At 46.7% G+C, this 24,607-nt stretch overlaps 2 protein-coding genes across 3 annotated transcripts in view; both read right to left on the minus strand.

Moving 5' to 3' along the window:
• Positions 1-771: 771 nt before the first annotated feature.
• On the minus strand, positions 772-11,144 carry LOC141953766 (solute carrier family 22 member 13-like). The gene is made up of 11 exons (XM_074892583.1): positions 11,102-11,144; positions 8,342-8,725; positions 7,208-7,311; positions 6,726-6,880; positions 5,843-6,011; positions 5,351-5,471; positions 4,637-4,731; positions 4,102-4,316; positions 3,504-3,612; positions 3,139-3,349; positions 772-2,616 (listed from the first exon to the last, which is right to left on the minus strand). Exons 2-11 carry the CDS (start codon positions 8,711-8,713, stop codon positions 2,521-2,523), a joined length of 1,647 nt encoding a protein of 548 aa, XP_074748684.1. The 5' UTR covers positions 8,714-8,725; positions 11,102-11,144; the 3' UTR covers positions 772-2,520.
• A 2,040-nt stretch (positions 11,145-13,184) lies between these two features.
• The window catches only part of OXSR1 (oxidative stress responsive kinase 1), a 92,312-nt gene continuing 80,889 nt past the window's right edge, over positions 13,185-24,607 (minus strand). For both annotated transcript variants that reach the window (XM_074869422.1, XM_074869430.1), the window contains exons 12-18: positions 23,581-23,616; positions 21,767-21,922; positions 19,152-19,225; positions 18,140-18,192; positions 17,654-17,722; positions 16,700-16,764; positions 13,185-15,831 (exon numbers count right to left, since the gene is read on the minus strand). In XM_074869422.1, coding sequence (XP_074725523.1) covers positions 15,757-15,831; positions 16,700-16,764; positions 17,654-17,722; positions 18,140-18,192; positions 19,152-19,225; positions 21,767-21,922; positions 23,581-23,616 — 528 coding nt within the window. In that variant the 3' untranslated portion in view covers positions 13,185-15,756. The remainder of the gene's footprint in view (positions 15,832-16,699; positions 16,765-17,653; positions 17,723-18,139; positions 18,193-19,151; positions 19,226-21,766; positions 21,923-23,580; positions 23,617-24,607) is intronic.

Genomic DNA, 24,607 nt, shown 5'->3' on the forward strand with positions numbered 1-24,607 from the left:
TCCTCTAGTCAAAGGGCAAAGTCTGGGATCCTGACACCTCTGCCCCACAGTCAGGAGTCGGGGTTGCAGCATAGTTTGTTGGTGTCACTGACACTGAGGATGAGCTGATTGTTCCAGCGGTCCCTGTGGGGCTCTTCTGGCAACAGGACTTGCTTTGTCCCAAAGCTCCTCACCTCGAGGCTCTGCTGTCCCTCCACACCTTAGATACCCCTGGCCCTGCCTGAGCAGCTTCCTCAGCAGTGGAGAGGGTCTGATACATGAACCTGAGTCTCCTTCAAAGAAGAAATGGAGGTCGAGAGGTTCTGACCTGAACACAGGCAGGAGTAAATGAGGGTGTAAGCACAGGAGCAGGACCTCACTCCCATGTCTGATACAGGAGGGCCTGAAGAAGGCTTAGACGTTAATCAATATGCCTTAGCAAATCCTTCACAGTGTCCCTGGCGTTTGCTCACCACTGTCACCTTTAGCACCTTGCCACAACTGGCTCTCCAGTCATGGCTTGGTAAGCCACTCTGTTAAGGTCTTGAATCTGCTCTTCCCAGCTAAACCTTACTACCCCACTTTGTCCTCACATTCTCTTCAGCCTTTTGGCTCACTCCCCTTGGCTATGGGGTCATCATCTTTTCCTTAGTTACCCCTTCAGGTCACCTGAGGCACTTTTTACCCTTTGCCCATAGCCTCATCATAATGAGAGCCCATAACATCCCACTGTATGCATGCAAATGTGTGTTTGCATTCTCACATGCTATTCCACCACACCTAGCTCAACTCTATACTGTAAGCTCTATTTATTACAGTGCAAGACCATGTGTGGACCAGGTAGAAGCAACATTAAGGCACAGCAAAACCATTGGACATCCTCTCATTTCTGCTGAGCTGGGCAAAACATCATGAGCCAAGCTATTCAGGTGCTCTTCAGCCAGAAGTGCACTGTTCAGTGACCTTCAAACTAACCAGGTGCAGTGGTCCAGAGAAGAGTAGATGAGATGGATCTTCAGCCTACTGGAGATGTGAATGAGATGGAAGCAGAAGTACATCAGATGCGCTTGGGTACATCAGATGTGCTTGGACACCTTTATTTATGAAGTGAGCTGGAACAAAGTGTCAGAGCAGAATTCCCAAAAGGAGTTGTGGTTCACTCGGTAACTGTGCATTTTGCTCCAAGCTCTTCCCTCAGCCTTTACCCTCAACATCATATTTTCCTAAAAGCCTAAAGGAAGCAGCCCCTTTGCCAAGGGAAGAGTGCCCTCAAACAAAGAACCGAACTCCTCTGTACTCAGGGCCACTGAACAGGAGCACCACAGCAAATCCTTTGAAAAGCAGTGCCTGAGAGAAGATGGCACCACAGGCAGCCCCTCCTGGTGGGGCGTTGTCACATGTCACTGGTTTTCTCCAAAACTCTATCTTCATCAAATTACATATTTGTGGGGTACTTTGATCCATGAAAAACATGCAGGCATGACAACAGGGAGAAGAAATAAAGTCTACTTTAAAAGCTTCTTCACACTACCAGAAAATAGCCTTTGAGCTGCATACAGACAAAGCTGGAACACCACCACTGTATAACTTCTGGGCTTCATTTGTACCAAGCTACTGGTAAAGGAAAGTCATCTTGAGGGACATAAGGTAAGAGGAGGGGAAGCACAGGAAAAACACATCTTTTTTCTTCGTAGTGTAAGACAAAAATGGTCCTAAACCGTTTAAAGACAGAAATGGATACAGCAAGAAGGAATAGACTAAAACAGAGTAGAACAGACCTGATAGTTCCCAGAAAGATTTGCACTTTCTTCTGAGAGACCAACAGCCTCTCAGTTTCCTGGAACAGGCAAATTAATGTGGTCCTACACCACAGCCTCGTAGTACAATATTCGTGCACAAAGAATCATGACATGCATTAATTCAAAGCCACCAGCACTAATGTGAAAATTCTGCTGCCTGTTAGACATCCTTGCTTGCTGCTTAGTTTCTTCCACTGCATCTTTTTTTTTTTTTTTTTTCAGCTAGTGTCTCAATTTGTTTTTTAAAAAAAAGGAGTGTTTTTAAGAGAGGGTGAGAAGACCATGCTAGACAGTCAAGAGAAATCACTCCTTCTTCCAAGTGTGAGATTGTTTTCAGTGCTGCATCTGCTCTGGCTTTCTCTTTAGTGAGCACAGTACTCTCTTGCAAGCCTATTCAATGCTCTTGCAGGTGTCTCAGTTTGACAAGGTTTACAGTCTCACATTCCTGGAGATGGGACAGGAAAAAGGAAGAGAAAATGTTGCCTTCATCTTGGTTTTGGATTTCTTTCTTTTTTTCCCTTAAATGAAAAGCATCACATTTTCTACAGCAACACCAGAGACAGCATGCAGTGCTTGAAGACAAGCTACAGAGGGAGATACAGGAAGGTAAAAAAGAAGAGGAAAACAAGAATTGGCAACAACTGCTTGGGAGGTGGTGGGGTCCTGCAAATGAAGACCCTGTCAGTTCTCAAAGCTGGCACAGCACTAGGTTGCCTTTAGCTACAGCCACTTGCAGGTCCAGCTAGAAGTGAGTGGTCTTTGTGTACTCATTGTCTTGGCCACCATCTTTTTCTTTCACGTGTCCATTTTCAGAGCTGTTGTGGGTATTTTCACAGACCTAATGAAAGGGAAACAAGTTTAAAAACAAAGACAGACCCATTATGAGCTGATGGCAGCCTTCTCCTAGACATGCAGCCTTTAGCAACCTGGTTTCCCATTCACCCACTCTCTGTACCCTGTGGACACCTTTCTCCCAGCAGGACAACAAAAGTCTTGGGGTGCAATCCCACCTAGTCCCACGGGGAACGGGGGCTGGGAGCTACAAGAGACCAAAAGCCAGAGGACATGGCTACGAGGGACTGGCCCTTCCATGGGGAGGACAGGGGGATGCGAGCAAAATACCAGCCATTTCTGGAGTCCTTCCATTGCATGGACAGGAATGAAGGGATGACCACCATGGGCAGGGTTATGGGGCCTCCTCCCCTCCCTTCACAGTGGACCTGCCCCGCTCCCTGCCCTCCACCACTGTAAGCCCTCAAACCCCCAGCCCCAGCCCATGCCATGCTGATGGCCTCCCACAGGACTGACACCACATGTCCCAGCCGAAGAGGCAACATGGGCACCGCTGGGTGGTACCCACCTCAGCTGGGGGGCAGCCATCCCCTGTGTCGTCCACCAGGTCAGTGCCACGGGTCTCAGGCAGCAGAAAGCAGAGCAGCCCCCCCACCACGGGTGCACTCCCGAAGATGGCCATGGGGATGGCCCGGTGGTACTGGCCCAGGAGGCGGATCAGCGGGGCCATGATCCCTGCCACCCGTGCAGACATCGAGCACAGCCCCACGCCGGTCTGCCTGGGGGAGCAAGGGGTGGCGGGAGGTGTGGGCAGGGCTCAGCATCCCTGGACCACCGTGGGACTGACTGCAGCCATGGGGACAACCAGGCTCTTGCCCCACCACTGCCACCAGCCATGGTGGAGGGAACCTCTGATGTGTGTGGAGACCTCACCTGATGACGGTGGGGAAGAGCTCTGCAGAGTAGACATAGGAGGTGGAGAAGGAGGCTGAGGCTGTAAATTTGCCAATGATGGCCAGGATGGTGGTCGCTACGGGCTGGTCTGAGGAGGAGGAGAGACTACGGCTGTAGGAGGAGGGAGGGCCCAGCACCACTCAAGGATGGAGGCTGGGGTTGCACAACAACAACAACTGTGTTGCTTGTAAGGAGCCATCCCCTCTGAACAGTGCCTGAACGTGGACCAAGGAGCAGCTCTGGCCTTAGAGAGCCACCTTCAACACACTTTGTATTCATCATCTCACCTTCCCATGTATTAATTTTCCCAGAGGACAACTCTGCTAATAAGGTGGCTTACTGGGTTCAGCTCTACCCTCTCCTATTGCAATTGGAAAGCACAAGTCTGCTGATCAGAATGGGCCTTGGGGTATTAACCAAGTTCCTTGTGGCCATGGCTCCAGGGTCAGCTCAAGCCCTGAGAGATGTGAGCCAGCCTCTTTGGGAGGACAGGACCTGCACCAGCAAAGGAAAGGTTGGGACTCTGTGCCTCCCTGTCCCAGAGATTGTCCCCTCAGGATGGGAAGAGGTCATTCACCTTCAGGGATGCCAGTGATGATCAGACACACAAGGCCACTCAGCAGCAGGAGAAGAGCCTGGCTTTTCTTCCTCCCAAACCACTGCAGCATGAAGATACAAGAAACACGGGCTGGGATTTCCACGGCTCCAAACGCAAGCTGTGTCAGGTAGATGTCCAGACCAAAATTCGTCACATTCAGACTCAGCCCATAGTAGACAAGGCTGTTCACAAACCTGAAATCCATGCAGGGTGGCACTGAACATACCTACTGGCCTTAAGCAAGCACAATATTGATCTCCAATGATGACATTTTGACCAAGACACAGCATTTCCAAGGGGACATAAAAACAAATGAATACCACAGGATCTGCCAAAGCTGGAATGGCTCGAACCTTTTGCACAAACTGCATAACATCTTGAAGAGCCAGAAACAGAAACACCCATCAGTAACACCTAAAACCCACATGATGTGAATTTACAGCTATGACTAACCATCAATCCCTTCTTTTCTTCACCTTGAAGTTTGGAAAGAGGGGACCAGGGGATGTCTTACCAGGTGCACAACATGATTAAAGTCACCTTCCGGAGGTGCTTCTTCCGAAAGAGATCCAGAGTACTTCCAGACTTGCTCTGTGTCTCAGGCTTCAACTTCAAAATGCAGAAAGCCAAAGAGTCAAACCAGGCAAAGGAAACCCATGGCTAGCTCCCTTTCCATCTACACTCAAAGGAAAGCCTCAGCGGTACACGCCTGTGACCCCAAACTGCTCTGTGAGGGAGGGCAGCCCTGTGGGGCCGGGCCCCTGCATCTGTGCTCTGGGTGCCTAGCACAGGAGTTTGGTGACTAAGAGGTTCCTCAGGAAGAATATTTCCCCAGCGTAGGGACTTTGGAGTGGGCAAGGACGTAACTCCCCTTCAGGCATTTGTGCATGGAAAACCACAGACCAAACAGAGACCTCATGCTCATCCTCAACACTCCTGCAACCCTCACAGAAAAAAAGACAGGGAAGCTTTTGAATCCTTTCCATATCCCAGGGTGGACTCCAGAAAGCTCCAGGCTGAGCCTCAGCAGAAGCTGTGCCTCTTCCCTGACCTTGTCTCTGTACAGTGCAGCTGAAGCTGAAGTTACGCACAGTCCATCCCCAAATCATCCCCAGTGGGCATGGGAAGATGTTTATCGGATGACCTCAGCTCCAATGGCTGCTACAAACCCAAGTGCAGAGGGAAGTCTCTGAAGACAACAAGCCATTCCCCATGTCATCACAGGTACCTGCTCAAGGAGTCCTGGTGGGATGGTGCGCTTGTTGATGGATGCTGCCTTCTGAAGGACCTTCTTAGCTTCTTCTATTCTGCCTTTTGTCACCAGCCACCGAGCCGATTCTGGTAGCACCCTGCCGAGGAGATGAAATAGGAGATGCTGTTGTGACCTGCTGAGTTTCTCCATGGCCCATCTCCCTGCAACCACATCCAGCAAGCAACGGGCCTCACATGTGGTGGAGAGGTCTAAATACCTCCTCAGGTCAGTTTTTCCAGGCCTAGATTTAGGCCCCAGAGACCACATCTGAGGACCTGAAGCAAAGCAGCTGCTGCTCTCAGGGGTCCAGTGCCCCAGGGAGATGTGCTGAGCTCTGCAGAAGCTGCTCCAGCATCTGCACTCTGATAGGAAAGACCCAGCCTGCTCCTGAGCTGCTGCCTTCTCACTGCCACCCCTCACAGCCACTTTTGTCATGTCTGCAAGGAGCTCTGTGCATGTCCCACTTACCAGATGTAGAAGAAAAGGGCAAACACTGGAGCAGATCCTGCAATCTCCAGCAGCCTCCAGTTGCGAATACCGTAACTCAAGCCAGCCAAAATCATCTGTCCGATGGCAAAAAAGCAGTGAGAAATAAGCACTGCCTTTGGCCGGGATGAGACACCAGCCCATTCTGTAGCTGAAAAGAAGATTGAAGGTTCAGAGTCATTCATGCAAATGGTTTCTCCTGATGCAGACACGGTGTTTCCCCTGGAGAAGAGCTCTCCTGGAGGTGAGGTGAGGTGAGGTGAGGTGAGGTGAGGTGAGGTGAGGTGAGGTGAGGAGGTGAGGTGAGGTGAGGTGAGGTGAGGTGAGGTGAGGTGAGGTGAGGTGAGGTGAGGTGAGGTGAGGTGAGGTGAGGTGAGGTGAGGAGAGGAGAGGAGACCAGCAGTCAGACCTCTGACATCAGTCACACATGCAAGTCACCAGTGCTTCATGAGATGCATCACCTCTACTTATCATCAGGGTGTCCTGATCCTCTGCAAGAGGACATGAAGCTCAGGTATGTCACCTCTTTGCTCTCAGCATCCACAGATCCCCTCACTAGGGCAGAGCTGGGGCCCAGATTGATCATGTCGCAGAGCTACTGGGCTCTCTCCCTGCACTGATGTCCTGAGCTGGGAGACTATCTCCTTGCCCTGCTCTGAGCACTGGCATGGGACAGATGCTCCCCATGGCTCTCACTCAGGGTTGAGGAGACACCAAAGTGCCAGAAGACAGTACAGAGCAAGACCTGTCCTCACCACAGTGTTTTTCAAGTCATACATGTTGATTTTTATTTCTTTACAGACATTTCCTGTTGCATCTTGAGAGACCACATCTGTCTGCCTCAGGTCATGGGCATCCTACTCACCTAAAGCCAGTGTCGTCATTGTGATCCCTGACACCGAAGCCCCCACGACACATCTGAAGGCCATGTACACATAGAAATGGGGCACAAAAGCAATTCCTACGCCAAACAAGCCCTGGAGGAAGATGGAGATCAGAATGACTGGCCGGCGGCCGATCCTGGGGAGGAAGAGGGAAGACATAGTCGGTGTGGAAGAGCCCGGCAGGTCACACAGTGATTGTATCACCCTCTCTTGAGGTTGATGAAACACTGACTAGACTGAGTTGACATTTGAGGCAACCTGTGCAAGCGCTGTGCCCTTCTCCCTTCCGCCCCCTCTGTGGCCATGTCCTCATGGGACCTGAGGACTTTGGTCAGGATCCCTGTTAGTGAGAATCAGTGACAAAATGCACAGGGTGCAGTCACCAGCCAGGCTGGGAGCAGTGTGTCACTCTGTGCACCACCAGCTTTGCACAGACCTTGGATGAGTGGTTGTGTCTCCTCACCTGTCACTTAGTGGCCCAAAGATCATGGATCCCAGGAACAGCCCCAGCATGTAGATGGACTGGGAGATGTCATTCAAGTACTTCCTGTCACACACCAGGTCAAACTGGAGGAAGGAAACACAGATGGTTTTGATCTCAACAGGTTTCAGATGCTTTCTTATCCCACCTCTAAGGATGTGAGTCTCCATGGTATGCATATAGCAAACAATCCAGAGGTGCGACAAGCCCAGTGGTGGCCTGCTTCTGAGTACTGGGACCTGCAGGACTTCCCCCCAGCCAGACACCCCCAGGGGAGACTCCTGATTGGCAAATTTTGCTTGAAGTGGGACTTGGGACAGAAGTCTCAGCAACTTGCACCCTCCTAGACTGCCCAGAGGAAAAAGGATGAGGGCAACACTAATTCCTGGACAGAGCAGTTTCTGTGAAAAAGTTGTTCTGCAACTGCCAGCGTCCAGAGGGCATCTATCGAGTCACATAGGGAAGATCATGTATAGGAAAGACTGAGAGATAAGAAAGCACTGCTTTCAGTGCTCAGTGGAGCACTGTTGGTGCTGCTAAAGATCCCATTGACCTTTAGATGTGTGGCTTTGCAAGCTTTCCTCTTCTTGTCAAACCTGGGACCTCTGCACAGAGCAAGGAGTGATAAGGAACTCAGGCTGTTTGGAACGGCTCTCAACACTGAGACCCCGAGGCAGACACCGCACAGCTGCTCACCCTGACAGTTCCCCAGCATGCATAGGAGCAAAAACCAAGTGCTGAGCTCTGCCTCCTTCACTTGGCCAGGGTGTCTGAAGCACAAAGCTGTGCACAGGGACAAGTTGGAAGGTTACTCCCTGTCTACATAAGGGCAGCTGGGGCAGGGAGACAAAAGGTCCCACCAGGAGTCATTAATCTTTCCACTGGCTCTGCCCTGCTGGCATCTATATTGCAGCCTGCTTGCATCCAACACCTCCAGGACCACACCTGGGGGCTGGGTGGTGGAACCAAGGTCCCCAAAATATACCTGAAGCAAATCTCAGCCCAGCCCAGCTGCAGCATGGCTGGCACCAACTCTGACTGAACTGCAGGACAGGGTGAGCTTTTGGGTGTCCCTTCCCTTCCATGTCCCCAGCACGTCAAAAGGCACTTACAGACCTCGGTAAGCAGGGATGGTTGTTGTGCTGAGGGGTACACCCAGCCACTGCTGCACTTCTCTGTAGCATTCAGGCCATACGCCACGATAGAGCCCAGGTCCCAGTCCACCGGTGAGTACATGGAGCACTGCTCGTACACCCCATCCACGTCCCGGGGCAGGGTGAGGTTCAGCTGCTCTTCCTCTGTCAGGTTGGGGCCGATGGCACGGATCCAGCTGGTGTCACAGTGATGTGGCACATGTGGAACCATAAAAAGTTGGCAAAACTGGTGGAAAGCCACACTGAGGCAGGGAAACAAGGTGAGCAGCACCAGGCATTTCTGAAATGGCCCAAAGTCACCAACCGCCTTCCAAATTTCCCTGACGCCTGACATTGGCAGCTGCGTCTGAAACAGGACAGTGTTGGGACAGATTTTCCAGAGGGCTGGAATTAATGTTTAAACCTTAAATAAGCTCTGCAGTCATAGGCAGCCACCACAAGTATGTAAAGTCAGGATAGATTAATCCCTGATGTTTTACCTAAGTACACCATGTAATATATTAATCATGTCTGTGCCACTCACAAACATACAGTGCTGGCTGGAGCAGAAGGACCCCTGTTTCAGGCAACTGAGGTCAACCCCTCTGTCAGGGCCAGGTGGCACTGACAGGGGAAAAGACTCTTCTCCAAAGCAACTGCAGGAGCTGCATTTGCTGAACCACTGAGACAGCTTCCAGTGGTTCCACTTGGGCAAGCGGTCAGAGGGGCCAAGACAGCCCAGCGTGACACAGAGTTGGGAAATGTCCAGGGGCATAAAGGGAGTGATGTTAATAGATGGGCAGAGCCAGAGATGAGGAAGGGTGGCCAGCTGGCTGTGGTCCCAGGCGACAGGAGACTCCATTTGTTTCATCTTTTGCATCTTCCCTGTGCAACCGCAAGCAAGACACACACAGGACATCCACCCGTCCCACCAGTTCTTGGCCACCCCACAGGCTGGTGGGGGCTATATGAAGGGAAGGATTGGGGAAGGAATACGGGGACGGGAGAAATCTGACACAGGCCAATGCCACTTGAGGCAGGTTTGGCAAATCTCAGCTCAAATGCCTTTATGCCTTAAAATGATCACTGAGAACATGAAACCAACTCTGTTCAGCCCATTCCTGAGGTAGGAACAGCATTTGCCTGGGGCCCCTTTGGGATGTCCATGAGGCAAAGACTCCAGAAGTGTCCAAAAGCAACTTGGATGCTCCTTCTCTTGCCCACAGATCTGTGGGAAGTGCAATGTATAAGCATGATAGAAAACAGACCATGGCTGCCCCGTTTGGATTGACCAGGACACTCACATGGGTCAAACTTGGATGTACACCAGCTCCACAGGCAGCTATAGCAGAGATGCTGCCCTTGGGATAAGCCCAGCTCAGCAGCCACAAGCAGGGAGCACCAAAGATGGAGAAAAGCAGGCAGAAATTGAAACAGGCAGAGGTGCTAGGTGACAAAAATTGTGTCTGTTCAACCAGGAAACTCAGATGGAGGATGAAATCAAGGTGCCTCTGTTCACCTTGGGCTCTGTTTCATCAGCAGGAGATGGTACAGGCCAAACCTTGCTAAAAAAAGAACCATGCATGTCCACAAGCTCAGGAGCCTCTCCCAGGCCTGATCCTGCCGTCTCCCCTGGCTGTCATCTGGCTCCATGTTAGAAGGAGTCCAGGGCACAAAGCAGCCTCATCCACTCTCTTCTGTCAGGGTTTAAATGGGGAAGCCCAGTAGGGTCAGTCAGACACCAGTCATGGGTTTCATGGATCTAGAGAAGCAGGAGGCAGAGGACTGACACAAAACTCTGCCAGAATTTGAGACACAATGGGGTCTGTTCTGCTCTGACCGGCATTGGAGAGCCTGAGCTGGGCATCATGTTTAAAGGAGGCTGGAGGACACTGAGGCCCTGGACCAAGGACCAAAGGAAGAAGTAGGAACCCCATTGCTGGAGGTTTCCAACAACAGGTGAGAAAGCAGCAATGGTTGATTGGAGCTCAATCACATCTGTGGGCTGAGATGGCCTCATCAGGACTTGACCAGGGCATGTGTCCATGACACACCTTTCCATGGCTTTTGGTAAAGGTCAGAAAGAACTGATCTGCTGCGATTCAGGAAGATTTTGTGCACCAAAGCACAGAAAAAACATTGCCTCCAGGGATGCCTTGCTTCAGCTCGACACACCTCAACCTTCAAAACACCATTTACCATAGCACAAAGCAATCAGAAACGAAAGGATGCTACAAACCCCAGTGACCAGCGTCACCTCATGGTCTCAGGGGTACACCCAGCCACTCTCCTCCATGGCATTCAGGCCATATGCCATGATAGAGCCCAGGTCCTGGTCCCACTCCACTGGTGAGTACATAGAGCACTGCTCGTACACCCCATCCACGTCCCGGGGCAGGGTGAGGTTCAGCTGCTCTTCCTCTGTCAGGTTGGGGCCAACAGCACAAAGCCAGCTGGTGTCACAGTGATGTGGCACATGTGGAACCATAAAAGGTTGGCAAAACTGGAGGAAAGCCACACTGAAACAAGGTGAGCAGCACCAGGCATTTCTGAAATGGCCCAAAATCACCAACCACTTTCCAGATTTCCCTGATGCCTGACATTGGCAGCAGTATCTGCTGAGACAGGTTTCTCCAGGGCTGGAACTGGTACTTGAGCCCAAAATAAGCCCTGCAGCTGTAGGCAGTCAGGAGTATGCAAATCTGAAGAAAAAGCAACACTCTGGGTTGGGATTTGTACTCACACTGCATTCCCATTAGAGTGAAACAGAGGTTTCAGGAGGTGCACACCATCCAGGGGAAGTTACTTTCTATTTGGAAACTCATCAGTTGGGGAGGAGGGACTTCGAGAAGGTGATTGGGATGTGGTAAGATGAGCAGGGAAGCCCACAGGCATGGGCAGTATGAGAGTCCTCACAGTGAGCCCCTCAAAGGGAAACATCCAAGGATGAAGGTAACTGGGGTGGACTATTCAGTCACATGAGGACTATGAGGCACCTGGACAAAGGCAGCATGGAAAGGCTTTAGAACTGTCCATAAAGGAATTTCCTGCACAGGCAGGGATGGGAGACTAAACTGGGGCTTTTAAAGCCAGGTTTGGCCAAATACTGGAAAGACTACAACGAAGTTGGTTTAGATGTAGGAGATGAGATTCAGTAACCCATAACATTCCTTACCATCCCATGTCTTAAACTTGGAAGTTACATTCACCCAAAGTAAAGTTGTCTGGGTTTGCGAGTAAAGAGGAACACCTTAAGAGAAATAAAGAGCTCAAAACCATCAAACTAAGCCCAAGAGCCTTAGAAAGAAGCGGCAGCTTAGGCAGTGTCATCATTTAAGACCACCACATTTATAATTTTTTTTTTTTGGTGGTGGTAGGGTTGTTTATTTTTAAGCAAACACAGCTGGGTGCATCCCAGCCAAAAGGCCTGGAAAACATGGCTAAAACTGGACCATCACTATCTCCTCCCAAAAGACACACTCCTTGCCCTTGACAGTCCCTGAAGCTTTAGAAAAACTTCTCCATTCCCACACCCTGAGCAGGAAGACCCCTTCATGTTCTGTTAATGGAGACACCATGACCTCACTCAAACACCACCCCACTAAGCTCTGGGTAACTTATGTCAACACAGCTGTCAGAGTTTGAATGACCAGAGCACCTTAGGAACAGAAGTCATACATTAGGGAAAAGTTTCCAAGGGACTCCAGTGAGAAATAATAGGGTTTTTTACTTCTCAGGTTAACATTTCCCTACAGTTCGGAAACTTTGCTTCCTTCACAGAAGATGGGAAAGAAATTAAAAGGATGTGAGGAAACCTCTAAGGTTTCTTTCAGTGCAGTCTTCAGAGTTGGCTTTCCAAGAGTCAAGCAGTGTCTGTTTGGAACCAGGCACTTCTCTTTTGCATGGCATTAGGTGACACTAAAAGGCTGTGGCCCAGGTTGCAGTTATAGGATGACCACAACTGGGGAAAGCTGTCCAGACGACCACCCGCTCAGTTTAACTGACATGGAACTGCAGCATTCACTGTGACAAATCTAGTGCCACAACCATGGCAAGGGCTCAGTGCCAGGTCACGGAAGTGTTTCCAATCCCGTGGCAAGAGATTTACTGACAGTCTGCCAACAGCCCTGCCACCTGCACGCTTGGACACGACTTTTCACTTCAGGCACCTCCTTGCTCCCCCAGCCCGAAGCATGGCCACTGGCACAGGAGTGCTGCAGCAAGGGATACTGATGCTTACGGAGGGGAACAGCGCAGCTGGAGCTAAGAGCTGTCAGGATGACAAGAACTGGGGCCAGGCCTGAGCTCTACCTCTCACCATCAGTGCATTTTCTTGGAAGTCCCGGCTCCACTACAAACATAAGGGAGAGACCTCAGAGGCACCTCTGGATCAGATCTGCCCTGAAGCTTCAAATTCAGAAGGAACAAGTATTGTGGAGGTGTAGAGGAGGGAGTGCAGTTCACGTTCCAAACGTTATTCTCAGGGTATAAGTCATCCCCCATTAATGCCAGCCTCTGTCACCCTGAGGTGTTCCTGGCCAGGGGGAGCTCATCCCCAGCTGCACAGGGCACGCAGAGCTTGGAGCAAACCTTACAACTGGAGACAAGCCATCAGGGTACAAGTCCTGAGCGCCATCCTGGCTCCATTTGTGCACGCAACTCCTGCACAGCATCCCCACCCCCTCCCCACTGAGTCTTCCCAGGGGCTCTCAAACCTCCCACCGCCCCCAAGGAGAAATGCCCCAGGGGTTGCAGACACCGCTGGGACAAACGCCTTCCCCAAGACACACCATCCAAGCCAATGACACGTAAACCATAAACACATGGCAATGGACAATTTCTTCTTTATTGATTAAAAATTAGAGACATGCAGTAAAATACAAAGTCCAAAAAAGGAAAAAAGCCTGAATATTTTACATCTTTCATTATAATCTACAATACACCAAAGTTGTGAAGAGGATCCATTTTCATTAACAGAGCATTGTCCTTAAAAGTAGGAACTAACTTAAAATTACCACCTGCTTCCAGGTTCAGATCAGAAATTTGCACAAAAACCAAATTCTTAATGACACTGGAAAACAATTATGAACAGCATTGGCACTTACTGGAACAACATCAGAAAAAACAGTTCTCTAGAACTGTAATAGCCCAAGTAAGTATTTTGGATCCCTACCCAAAACATCTGGAGCTCTACAGAACAAAAAACATCCGTTTCTTCTTTACTTATTTTCTCCATTAAAGAACTAAAGAGCCTTGGGTTAGTGTGAGCTCAAGCTCTCTAAGTCCTGGCTTGGGGGAGGTGGAGAATAACTTAATAAATAGATGCTGCATTGTTCCATTTGAGCAGTTTGAGTCCTACCTTTCTCAGCACCAGTACACAAATGAACAAGGAGGTCCCTATGGCATGCAGGCAGAAGGGAAAATAATACTGTACCAAGACTACCTTGTCTCCGTATCCTAAGGGTTTTCAATACATCCATAGCAACCACAGGGCGACATGAAAATTGCGATGCCAGCCTGCTCTTCCCAAGCCAAGAAGCTCGATGGGGACAGCCATAGGGAGTGCTTTGTGTCAGACAACAGGAGAAAGTGCCAGAGGTGCCACACACACATGCACGCACACACTTGGCCAAACTCAGCCACCACCAACTCCCTGGTATCGGGCACCCGCTTCCTGGGCTCTTGAGAGCATCTGCTCAGCACCCTGGGATGCTCTTGCCCCCAAGCCCTTTTCCTCCCCTCCCTCCCCTTCACACTCATCAGTCATGGGGCTGCTAACAGCCCACAGGGACATACCCAATATCCACCTAGAGGCTAAAAGCAACAAGGGCGGTATAAAAAGAACATGCACAATTCAGGAAGCTTCCACAGCCGCTCATAGAGAACAATATATAAATACAGATTGTTCATCTGAAGACTTGGAAAAAAAAAAGTCCTAATAGAACCCAGTCGTTCCACTCTGTTTCTGCATTGTTTGTGGCTGATGGAAACCAAACGCGTCTCCATCTGTGTGTTAAATTACAGGCTTACAATTTCTGTGTAGAAAACACTCCAGAGCCAATAGCAGTTACAAAGGCCAACTGTGAAACAGTAGGAAAAAAAAAAACCAACACCATTTATTATTCACATATTGCATTACAAGTGTCTCTTATCAAACTCAGAGTATAATTTATATTATTCATGTAGAAAGTCAAATTCAACACCACATGGAAATAAAAGCTAAATACATGTGTGACAGGGTTTCAGTGACATCCTGGTCAAACATTGAGGCTTGGACCGATGAGAAAGCCGATGACCCAAGCGATTAGTGCAGGAGGGACACAGCCCGGCGCTCGCTTGCCCAGTACTACCACTCTACTGGCGATTCTTTATTGCTGTAAAACACAACAGGGATGGTTCCACGGGTACCAGTTTGCAAAGGACTGGGAAACACGTCGGGAGGACTCGTGCAGCTAGGCATAACTGACTGGGTTTCAGGAACAGTTTGAAGTGCATCTTTTCCAAACACAGAGTGACACAGATCATCTCTCTCCCTGACCACAAATATTGTGTTGATCTGAAAGACCAGTTTCCAGATAGCAATGCCTCAATGGTCTGCTTTAAGAACAGACTACATCTAAGATGCAGAATGAAAGATGTTTTGAGGAAGGACTGCTTAATGTAAATTAAAAGGTTCAGCCCTCATGCCATGCCTGGCACTCATGTGGAGAGAACCAAAACTGTAAAAAAAAAAAATTAAGGCAGTTTACAAAGGGAAGCTGACTTCTAACACCTCAAAGTCAAGGAACTTCTCAAAAACACAAACACAAGGGAAGGCGGCTCTCCCTCCCGTGGGTTAAGACTTGGCTTGCTTTCTCAGGTGCAAGCATTCAAACCAGCAGTTTTAAAAAACACAGCTGAAGAGAAGCAGGTTTCTCAGCACTCCAGGTGACCCAAACATCATGTACATTGGTGTTTCAGATAGAAGGAGAAGCAGGTAAAGAACAAAAAAAGATCCGTTCTGTATTAAAACTTGTGCAAAAATAGCAAGTGAAAAAAAACCACATGTAAGCAAACATTTAGGCAAGATCATCAGAGCAGTGGAACCCCCTGCTTCGTACTCAGTAGTATTTTTCTTTAAAGTAAGGCAATAATAAAATGAACATGCAGGCAATGACATGTTGGATCTGCATGTTTGAGATGACAGATACAAAAACATGAGAGTTGTTTACAAAAGGTGTAAACGCCATCGGTAATTTCAGGAAGGTTTGTGATCCTATTAAGGAAAAATGTTAAAGCTTCTAGGAAGGGGGCTGTAGTTCAATTCTTTGGCAGTAGTGGTTTTTTTTAGGCTAACAGAAGCATTACGAATATGCACATGTGGGTTCTCAGTTGGAAAACATCTCCTGGGACCATTGTTTAGCTGATGCTGAGCTGTGCAAATCCTATAAGTTTGCCATCATCAGGAATATCTGAGCCTTCGACACCAGACGCCTGAAATACAAAGGAAGAGAGATCCAAATAGTAACACGCATGCTCTGCCCTCCATTACACACCATGCTACAAATCACAAGGTGTATCAGATGCAGTCTGGGGAGGTAGCAGTCACAGGGCAGGCTTTTTTTTTTTCCCCCTGGTGTTTTTCCAAAGCTAGGAAGGGTTGGAACTGAAGTTTTGCCAATGTCTGCTCTGACTAGGGCTAACTGCACTAACTGGGGCAAAACAAGTGAAAACTCTTTCCAGAAAGAGTCAAAAATAGCAGCACTTACTGCTTCACTACCAACAAACTGGTTACACCTTTGCTTTGCCACTATAACTACCTCTGAATTTCACCACCTCTGAAGGATTCATCTGCTATTCTTTCTCCTCCCCTAGCCTATCTTCTCTAGTTTTGACTTTTTCTTCTGCACCCCGCTCTCCCCTCCCCTGGCCTTTATCTCTTCCTCAGAGACAATGTATCTGGAGTCTCCCCATTTTACTCCTCCAAGAAAGGAGTTAGTGGCATTTCTTAGCCCACTTACCTGCCCTGAAGTATTTCTGCCCTTTCTGGGAAAGTGTACGGGGAGGGGGGGGGCGGACCCCACACCCTTTTGTAACATTCTGATATACTTGTTAGCCAGGATAAGGGAATGTTTGTATTAGCACATCATCTCACACTTATTTAACCCAGGTGCTGCTCAGAGGACACAAGCAGGAAGCCTGCATTGCCTACGGTTAGGCAACCAATAGGAAGCTTTGGGAAAGAGGGGAGGATTTAGAGTGCATATATCAGACACCTACAGTAGACATCACAGGCATCTATATGCAATGCCCTCCCTTTGCAAGTGACAACTTGTTCAATTAGGGAACAGGAAAAAAATACCAGTTTGAAAGTGACGGATCTGTTTGCTTGGGGCTCTTCCACAATTTTCTGCAAATTAGCTGCAACTGAAATCACACACAAAGAAAATGCGCAAATATTAGGACAGGCTAGAGAAAAACATCCCAAACTCATTAGGCCTCTCTATTAGTCAGCAAACTTCACTTTTTAAAATAACAAACAAGTTTAGGTCTCAGACTCAATCTACTTAAATCTAAAGCTTTAAACTGTGAAAATGCTATCATTTGTTACTATGCTTCTTTTTCAGAGGTAGTTGTTTTTCCTTGGATGTGGTGGGATTAATAGTAATAAACTGTCGAACTGCACCTGAAAATCCAGTTAATTTTGCACTAGCAGACTTTCCAGATGTTGCAGCCTGTGTATAAGGAACAGTTGGGTTTACTGTAGTCAAAATATATCGGCAGCTCTGACAGTTTTAAGTCTCACCTGCTGCACAGAAGGACACATTTATTTAGCACTGTTGCTAGAGGTAGCTGTTCCCTTAGCTGTTCATCCCCATACAACATGTGCTGCTGCCTTAGTGCATGTGCACTTTACACTTCCTTCCCTAGGCCTATTTAAAACAAAAAAGCCTGTTGATTCCAGTCCCAGACCTCTCTTGCGCAGGACCTGTGAGTGGTACAGGCCTGTGCAGCAATTTGGCAATGCATATATGTCAGATGATAATCATTTAGCTAACACATTGATTAGCTTTCATTTTGCATTACAAGGAACTTTTGCTTCATAATGTTTTCAACTAGATCATATTCTTGTGGACTGGGGGTTGCCTAAATGTACTGGCACAGAGCTGTCACCAGAATTAACAGCAGTTTTGTAGAGCCACTGGGGTAGAGAACCAAGGCCACAGCAAACTCTCCTAGTACCACTAATCAGGTCATTTTAAACATGCAAAAGATGACTGAAAAGGTTAGAGCAGAAAAAGTAATACGTAGTTACCTATTACTAGATCTCTGCCATCAACAAGACCTGCTGAAATGAGTTCTTGAGACACACCATCAGCAGTATCTGTTGGGGAGAAACCCAAGAGCCAGTCACCACATAACAGAAATTGTACAACTGATGAAGACATCACACAGGAACTTAAAGGAGCTTGTGCAAAGCAAACAGCAAAAGCATTGTTTACACAAGGCAGATATCAGGGTATACACCAGGTGCAGTAAGACAGCTATGTGCTCTGCTGTCAAACTCAGAGTTGGAATTTATTGAAGGGCTGCACTTTGGTCATATTCATGAACAGTTTTACAAGGAGGTCTTCTCCACAGCAGTGCTCCAAGACCAACCGTAAGGCAAGCCCTTTCAGAAGGCACTGTGGACACACACACTCATACAGGGTTTCCATACGCACTAACTGGACAACACCGAACACAAAACTTCTCCTTCGCCAAAACCACCTTCACACACTAGAATTTCCCACCAGCTCACCTCTCCCTGGGGTAAATTCAAATCGAATATCATTGAGCTCTTTTTTTGAGTTCCTGTGGAAAGAAGAGAATTTTATGTAGAAGAGACTATTTCATTGCACTGACAGGTGCCCAAAAGAAAGTGCTGTCATTGAATAATTAGTCTGTGGAGAGAAGTGAAGTCATTGCACCCTTCCCCCTCAAAGGGAAAACTAATCACTTGGGCATGCATCTGGAAGCAGGGCTCTTGGCACAGTCTGCCTCTCAACCTGACAGAGCCTGAGTGGGCTGAAGACCAGGATAAGCAAGTGCCACCTCTCTGGTATAAGGCCACTTTGTGCCACTGTCTCATCAACTCACATCTGTCAGCAGGTAGATCCTTGGAGCACATCCTTCGGAGGAAGGACACACTCACTGACTGCAGATGCACACACATTATGCAACTGTCCAGGACTGACGGGGAGGTGATACTCAGAAGTCCCAGTCCAGTGCCTATCAATAACCAAGATGCCTACAGAGATGAGAGGCAGGTTCCTTAAATGAGAAACATCAGTACGTGTAATGACAGTAGAATGTGTTTACAATCCTTTTTCTGCCTATTTCTAGGGACACAGACCAGAATCCACGCCTTGAATTGGGTAAAAGCTCTTTACTCTCAGAATTGGTTGAAGTCTGAAGTTGTGCCTGAACAGTCAGATGGTCTAGCACAAGGCCAGAACCCCTGGATCCCTGATCCCCTTTAGAGAACCCCAGCTAATTCCTTCCTTCCCACCCGTTGAGAGTTTAGGAATATTTATACAAATATCAAAACCTCTTTCAACCTACAGATTTTTCCAAACTGAAGTAATGGATGAGATGAACTGCTTTTCTGGCTCCCAGTTTCAGGAGAGTGGATGAAATCCAAGCTGATAAAGAACATGTAACAACCATCCTTTTAATTAAGAGCTAGATGGCAAGATGCACTAGAGAAGTCTTCCAGTGTCCCTCTCTACAAAGGCTCACTTTGACAGAACAGGTCGGTTTCATGTCCTTACCTTAACCTTAGTACAAGGCTGATGGGGACTTTCGTATCTTCCTGTACCGGAGCTGTAGCAGGGGCAGGTGGGGCCTGCAATAGGATTACATCATTTTAAAGCAGATTAAAACTTCCTTTCTCTGGTGTTAAAACTAGAGATAACCTTGATCAACTACCAACACAAATAAAAGTTTAACTCATCATTGGACTCATGACAGTACAGTGTAAAAGACAATAGACTAATGAAACAGGAGAACTTCATGCTTAAATAGCAGCCTAGAAAGTTCTCTCTGCAATTGTTTTGAAAAGAGTAAAAGCTACACAACTTTGAGAAATGTCAAAATGGCAGAGGACTTCAGAAGAAGTGCTAAATGTAAAAAGACTGCTTGCTTTTCATCAAAACTTATGGGTTTGGGGCATTCATGACCGCTTCAAGATCTCCTGTGTTTTAATCCCTGCCCCAAATATGTGATTTACAAACCCGATACAATTATGAAGAGTATCTAGGAAATAATTTAATTGGCAGATTAGCATATACTCTCAGTTACTTTTTTGTGAAATCAAAGGGTTTAGAAGCATTTAGCTGCAATTTCATAGCTGTCTATTTTTACTTTTAAATTACTTCTGAGTAATTATTGAAACCTGTAACCAAAGCATTTTATATTGGTAAGCAGCAGATTTCCAGTAGGACAGATCCAGGTGCTGTCCATTTTTATAGCACTTTGGATACTTCCAGTAAAGGGCTAATTGTTAATCAATCTCCACCAAAAAAACCCAAACAAAACAGAAGGGTCAGTCAACTCTTTCACTGCGCAAGTCATCTGTACTGCACATGCTGAGACAGGGATTTTAAACCTGCAGTAACAAGACAGACACAACGCTAGGCTGATAATTTAAGCCTAGAAGTCCTGACAAAGTCTTCTCATCTAGAGAAAAAAAACAAAACCCTTTGTTTAAGACTAGTATTTTACTCCATCTGTTGGTGCTCTCGTGCCAGCAATGCAGCTCAGAGCTTCTGATCACTATCTTGTTTCTGTTGAAGCTGAAAGCTTTACCAGGTCAGTGAAAACAAACAAGGGTTCACAGAGAAGCCCAGAGGTCTGCAAAACAGTAACCAATGAGCTACAAGAACCAGAGGAGAGCTATAAAGAATAACACACTGATACAAAGAGCTGTAAAGAAGAATATATTGACCAAAAAGAGCTATAAAGAACATACTGACACAAAGAGCTATAAAGAAGAACATACTGACACAAAGGTATGAAGTTCATCTTAGGACAAGCTACCAACAAATAAGCTATTGGGCACTAGTGGCAGGGAGCAAGATACTCTACTAGTGCAAATCAAAACACTCAACTGAGACCAACAATGCTACTTCATTTTATCAGAGTCCTGGTCTTCACCGCTGCTGCTGTTTCAACCGCTGCATAAAATTCAGGGATTAAACACTGGCCCTTTTCCAAGAGATTTGAAGGGGTTTGATTTAAGTATTAAAGCAACTTTTAATGTAGCCAAGAATATGTCAGACCCCAACTCCACTATTTTTGTTTAATGACTAATGCACTGTCTTTAACAGTTTTGTAAACAGAAACATGAGCTGACTGCAGTGAAGCTATATACATATCTTCCTACGTTCTTTAAAATAAAAACAATGAAACATTTCTAGGAAGGAGTAAGTCTAAGTTATTTTTCTGACCAACACTGCCAAGTTTCCTCCCCTTGAGTCTGCCAAAGGGTGATGGTAGCATGGCCCCCTCCAACAGTGACAGTCTCTCCCCACCAACAAATATGAACATTAGTGTCTTTTATAAAAGAGGTGCCATCATCCAGAAGTCTGGCAAACTCTGCAGTGCTTTACTCCAGAAAACCACAAGACATGTTCCAAATGTCTCGGTAATTATTTGGGTTGGCCATTTTTCTCTCTTTAACACAAGTCAGAGCTCTTTCCTGACTTTGCTTGCCTGCCTATCTGACCTATATCCTACACTTTGGGGTGATGTAGCTAAGAATTAGACACAAACTTGTCAAGCTTTAACATTCTCTCTACTGCCCCTCAAAGGTCCATTCTCTCCTCTCTGCTTGAAATGGAAGTGTTTCAAAGCACCACAAGGTTCAAAGCTTCACAAAGATGGGAGTTTCTTCTCAATTTTTGACAGCTACAAGGACAGTTTTAGCCCTACGCCTCCTGTCTCTCTTCTGAAGTCTGGGGAACTTGCACATTCTAGTTTCTTCCTCTCACTTTTCTCTCCCCTCTGATCCCATAGATGCCAATGATGCTCAGACACACAATCAGAGCCTGTTTGTGCTGCACCTTAAATACCAGGAACAAGCAACTGACACTGAAATGAGACTCTCCTTTTTTCTTACCTTTAACCTTGCCTCAAGACAGAGTCCACTCCCTAAACAGCATAAAAAGTCACTGCTCACCCACAGAGTAAGAATGAAAAACTGCCGCACCCACACTGACTGTATTCCTTTTGCAAGCCATGAGGCCAGCTGTCACTTCTGCATAAACAGCAGCACTAAATCAACTCTAGACAAGCAACTTTCACGGCTTCAGATCATTTTAGCACGTCTGGAACAGAATGTTTAAGTGCAAAGCTGAAAGCTGGTATGAAGGGCTTCTGATCTTACCTGGGCTGCTGCTGGGGCTGCTGGAGGAGCCTGACTAGGCGGAGGTACAGCAGTTTGAGGTTGTGCAGGTACTTGCCCTGCAGCATGAGGTAGTTGAGTAGGTGCCTGTGCTGGAGCATTGAGTGAAGGACCTGGAGGCTCAGCTGATGGGAATAGCTGCAAGCAAAAGAGGCATTTTAATGAGAAAAGGAACTTAAGACTTCTGAGTCAAGCACCAGCTTTCCAAAAAATGCTTGTCTGCCACATAAATCAGAGAAATTCAATGCCATGGGCGTTCCCAGGCCTCCAGGACACTAACACTGATCCCAAGCTGGTGTTCAACGGGTTTAATGTGTCCTTACGCCCAGGGACCCCTTCTGCCCTGGCATTTGCAAGTTTTACTCACCAGTAAAGAAGGATAAGAAACCGACACAGCAGCATGACTGTGGATCTTGGACAAAAATTACACTCTGCAGTTAGCAAGACTGGATGAACACAGATCACATCCTATCCTGGACAAGAGCACCCTATCCTTTAGCTTCTCCTCTTCTTGGAATCTGAGTCCTACTTATATTTCCCAGTAGCCATGCAGTCACAGCAGAGCAATGCTGCTTTGACTTGTAGTTCCTTTCAGGGAACACAGTCTAGCAAAGCATTAAGGTAACTATTGACAATTTATCCATTAGTAAAACAAATGTCAGTCAGACCAATCTGGATATTCAACTGAAAAGTGAATTCAGAGCTTAAGTTCTTCAAAACACACAAGACAATACTGTTTAGGATTGGACTTACTAAAGTTAGTCCCTTGCAAAAAAAAAAAATCAAAGGCAATTAATTTGAGGGTGGGGGAAAAGAGCTAAATGAAAGCTTAACCTTTTTACCTCTTGCATTATTCAGAACAGAGAAACTGATTTTGTCATGGTAGACAAAGAACTGTAAGCTTGATGTCACTTCTTCAGTGTGCCCTCCAACTTACTCCACTAAGTTGTAGGAAATATAAATCACATTGAATACTGAAAACCTGGGCAGCAGACCTCCAAATCCCAATATTTATTAAAGGATGTATCACAGTGGGGAAATTCATCCCAAAGGGATTCTGGTTTTCAGCTTTTCCTTTGAATTTAGAGTTTATGTCAAATTACTGTGCCAGAACTGTAGTCTTTCTTAAGATATCCCTTTATAATCAATCCTTGCAAACATATGAAGGAAGAACAGGACAGCCTAACCCAAGACCAGTTTCTAGGAGACAGCTCTGTTTATCTTCCCACACAGGTAGGGAAAAGAAAGACATAGCACAGACTCTAGAAGATAAGCAGTCTCTATCACTGAAAGATAAGATATACTAATATTCCTAATGTAAGAAACACAGGACAAAACTGAAGGCAGATTATAAATTGCAACTGAAGTTTTGTCTGCTATCAAATACTACTACAGATTTATTTCACAGTTCTGGGCATAGGTTCCAAACCAGTGGATTACACTATGTAAAACAGACATTTTGAAGTTGTGTTTTGTTGGGGTTTTTTTAAAAAGGAAATTGGAACACCGTTCTTCTGCTTATTCTTGTGACCAATTCATTATCTTACAACATACAGAGTTTTCCTGGAGCAAGTAAAGTTGAGAAGATACACACAAAAACTTACCTCTGGAAGATCTCTTGGCATTACACAGCCAATGATTCCTTTTATAGGGAGGTTTTTAAGCAGAGCTCAGCTAGATAGTAGCTTCTACTTCACACAATATTGTTTTCAAAGGCTAATAAAAACACATTCCTTGAAACAACAGCAATAACTAGGAGCCATCATTTTGGAAAGCCATTTGCAATTATAACTTACGTCAGAATTCTGTACAGGTTCTTTCACCCTGGGAGACTGAAAAACAGAGAAAAAGCTGTCATTGCCCAGTCAAAAGTGAAACTTCTTGACTAGAAGGACTTGTCAGAACAATACTGAACATATGAAATTATGTAATTGCTTTCAAATTACATATATGTATTAAGATGCATAATAAAAGGGATACCACACAGTTCGTTGGCAACCTAATCATAGCATACTACCCAGAAATATACAGCCATGTTTTAGAACTTGCAGTTGATACTTACACCGTGACATACAACACCCTAAGCTGCTATCATTGTTAACCGTCAGCAAAATCCAGTAGTATTGAAGATCACTCAGATTATACCAAGTTACTTGTGCACGAAGATGGCAAAATCCATTTTAAGCTACCCAAGTCTTGCAGAAAAGATAAGCCACACAAGCCACACAATTGGCCTTGTAGAATTCTGCTAGGAAACAAATCCCCTCCATATACTTAGGGAACCAGTTTGCAAACCAACTTGCTTAAATCATATAAAATGGAGGGGCAGGGAGGGAAAATCAGCCTTATTTGTGCTGCTTTATAGAAGGAAATCTCTCACCTGCTCTCCTTGCCTTTGGACTCTGCATTATGCTATGCTCTCCATGACAGAATGCAGAAACCTGACAGCTGTACACAAGTCCAGCAGTGAAACAAAGAGATCAGTGGGGAGGCGAAAGTGCAGTCAAAGCAATGCAACCAATCTTTGCTTATCAGTAAAACAAAGATAACATGCATTAGCTATTTCACATGAGCAGGAAGGAATTGCCAAGTACTCCCAGAAAGCCCTGCAACTAAGAGAGCCTGCAGCTTTGACTTCTAAAAGGTCCAGTTACCATGTGCATGGAGATACACTGGCAGGATGGCTTGGTCCATGCTAGGACTAATAAAATAGATGTTCCTTCTCCATACAATGGTCTAAAAGACAGGTTCTGATTAAGACAGCACAAGTTTGACAGAAGAACCTAAGTCTCATCATGCCACTATCTTAACTTGAGCCAGTTT

Source organism: Strix uralensis, chromosome 1 (genome assembly GCF_047716275.1).
Source record: "Strix uralensis isolate ZFMK-TIS-50842 chromosome 1, bStrUra1, whole genome shotgun sequence".
NCBI classification, from domain to species: domain Eukaryota; kingdom Metazoa; phylum Chordata; class Aves; order Strigiformes; family Strigidae; genus Strix; species Strix uralensis.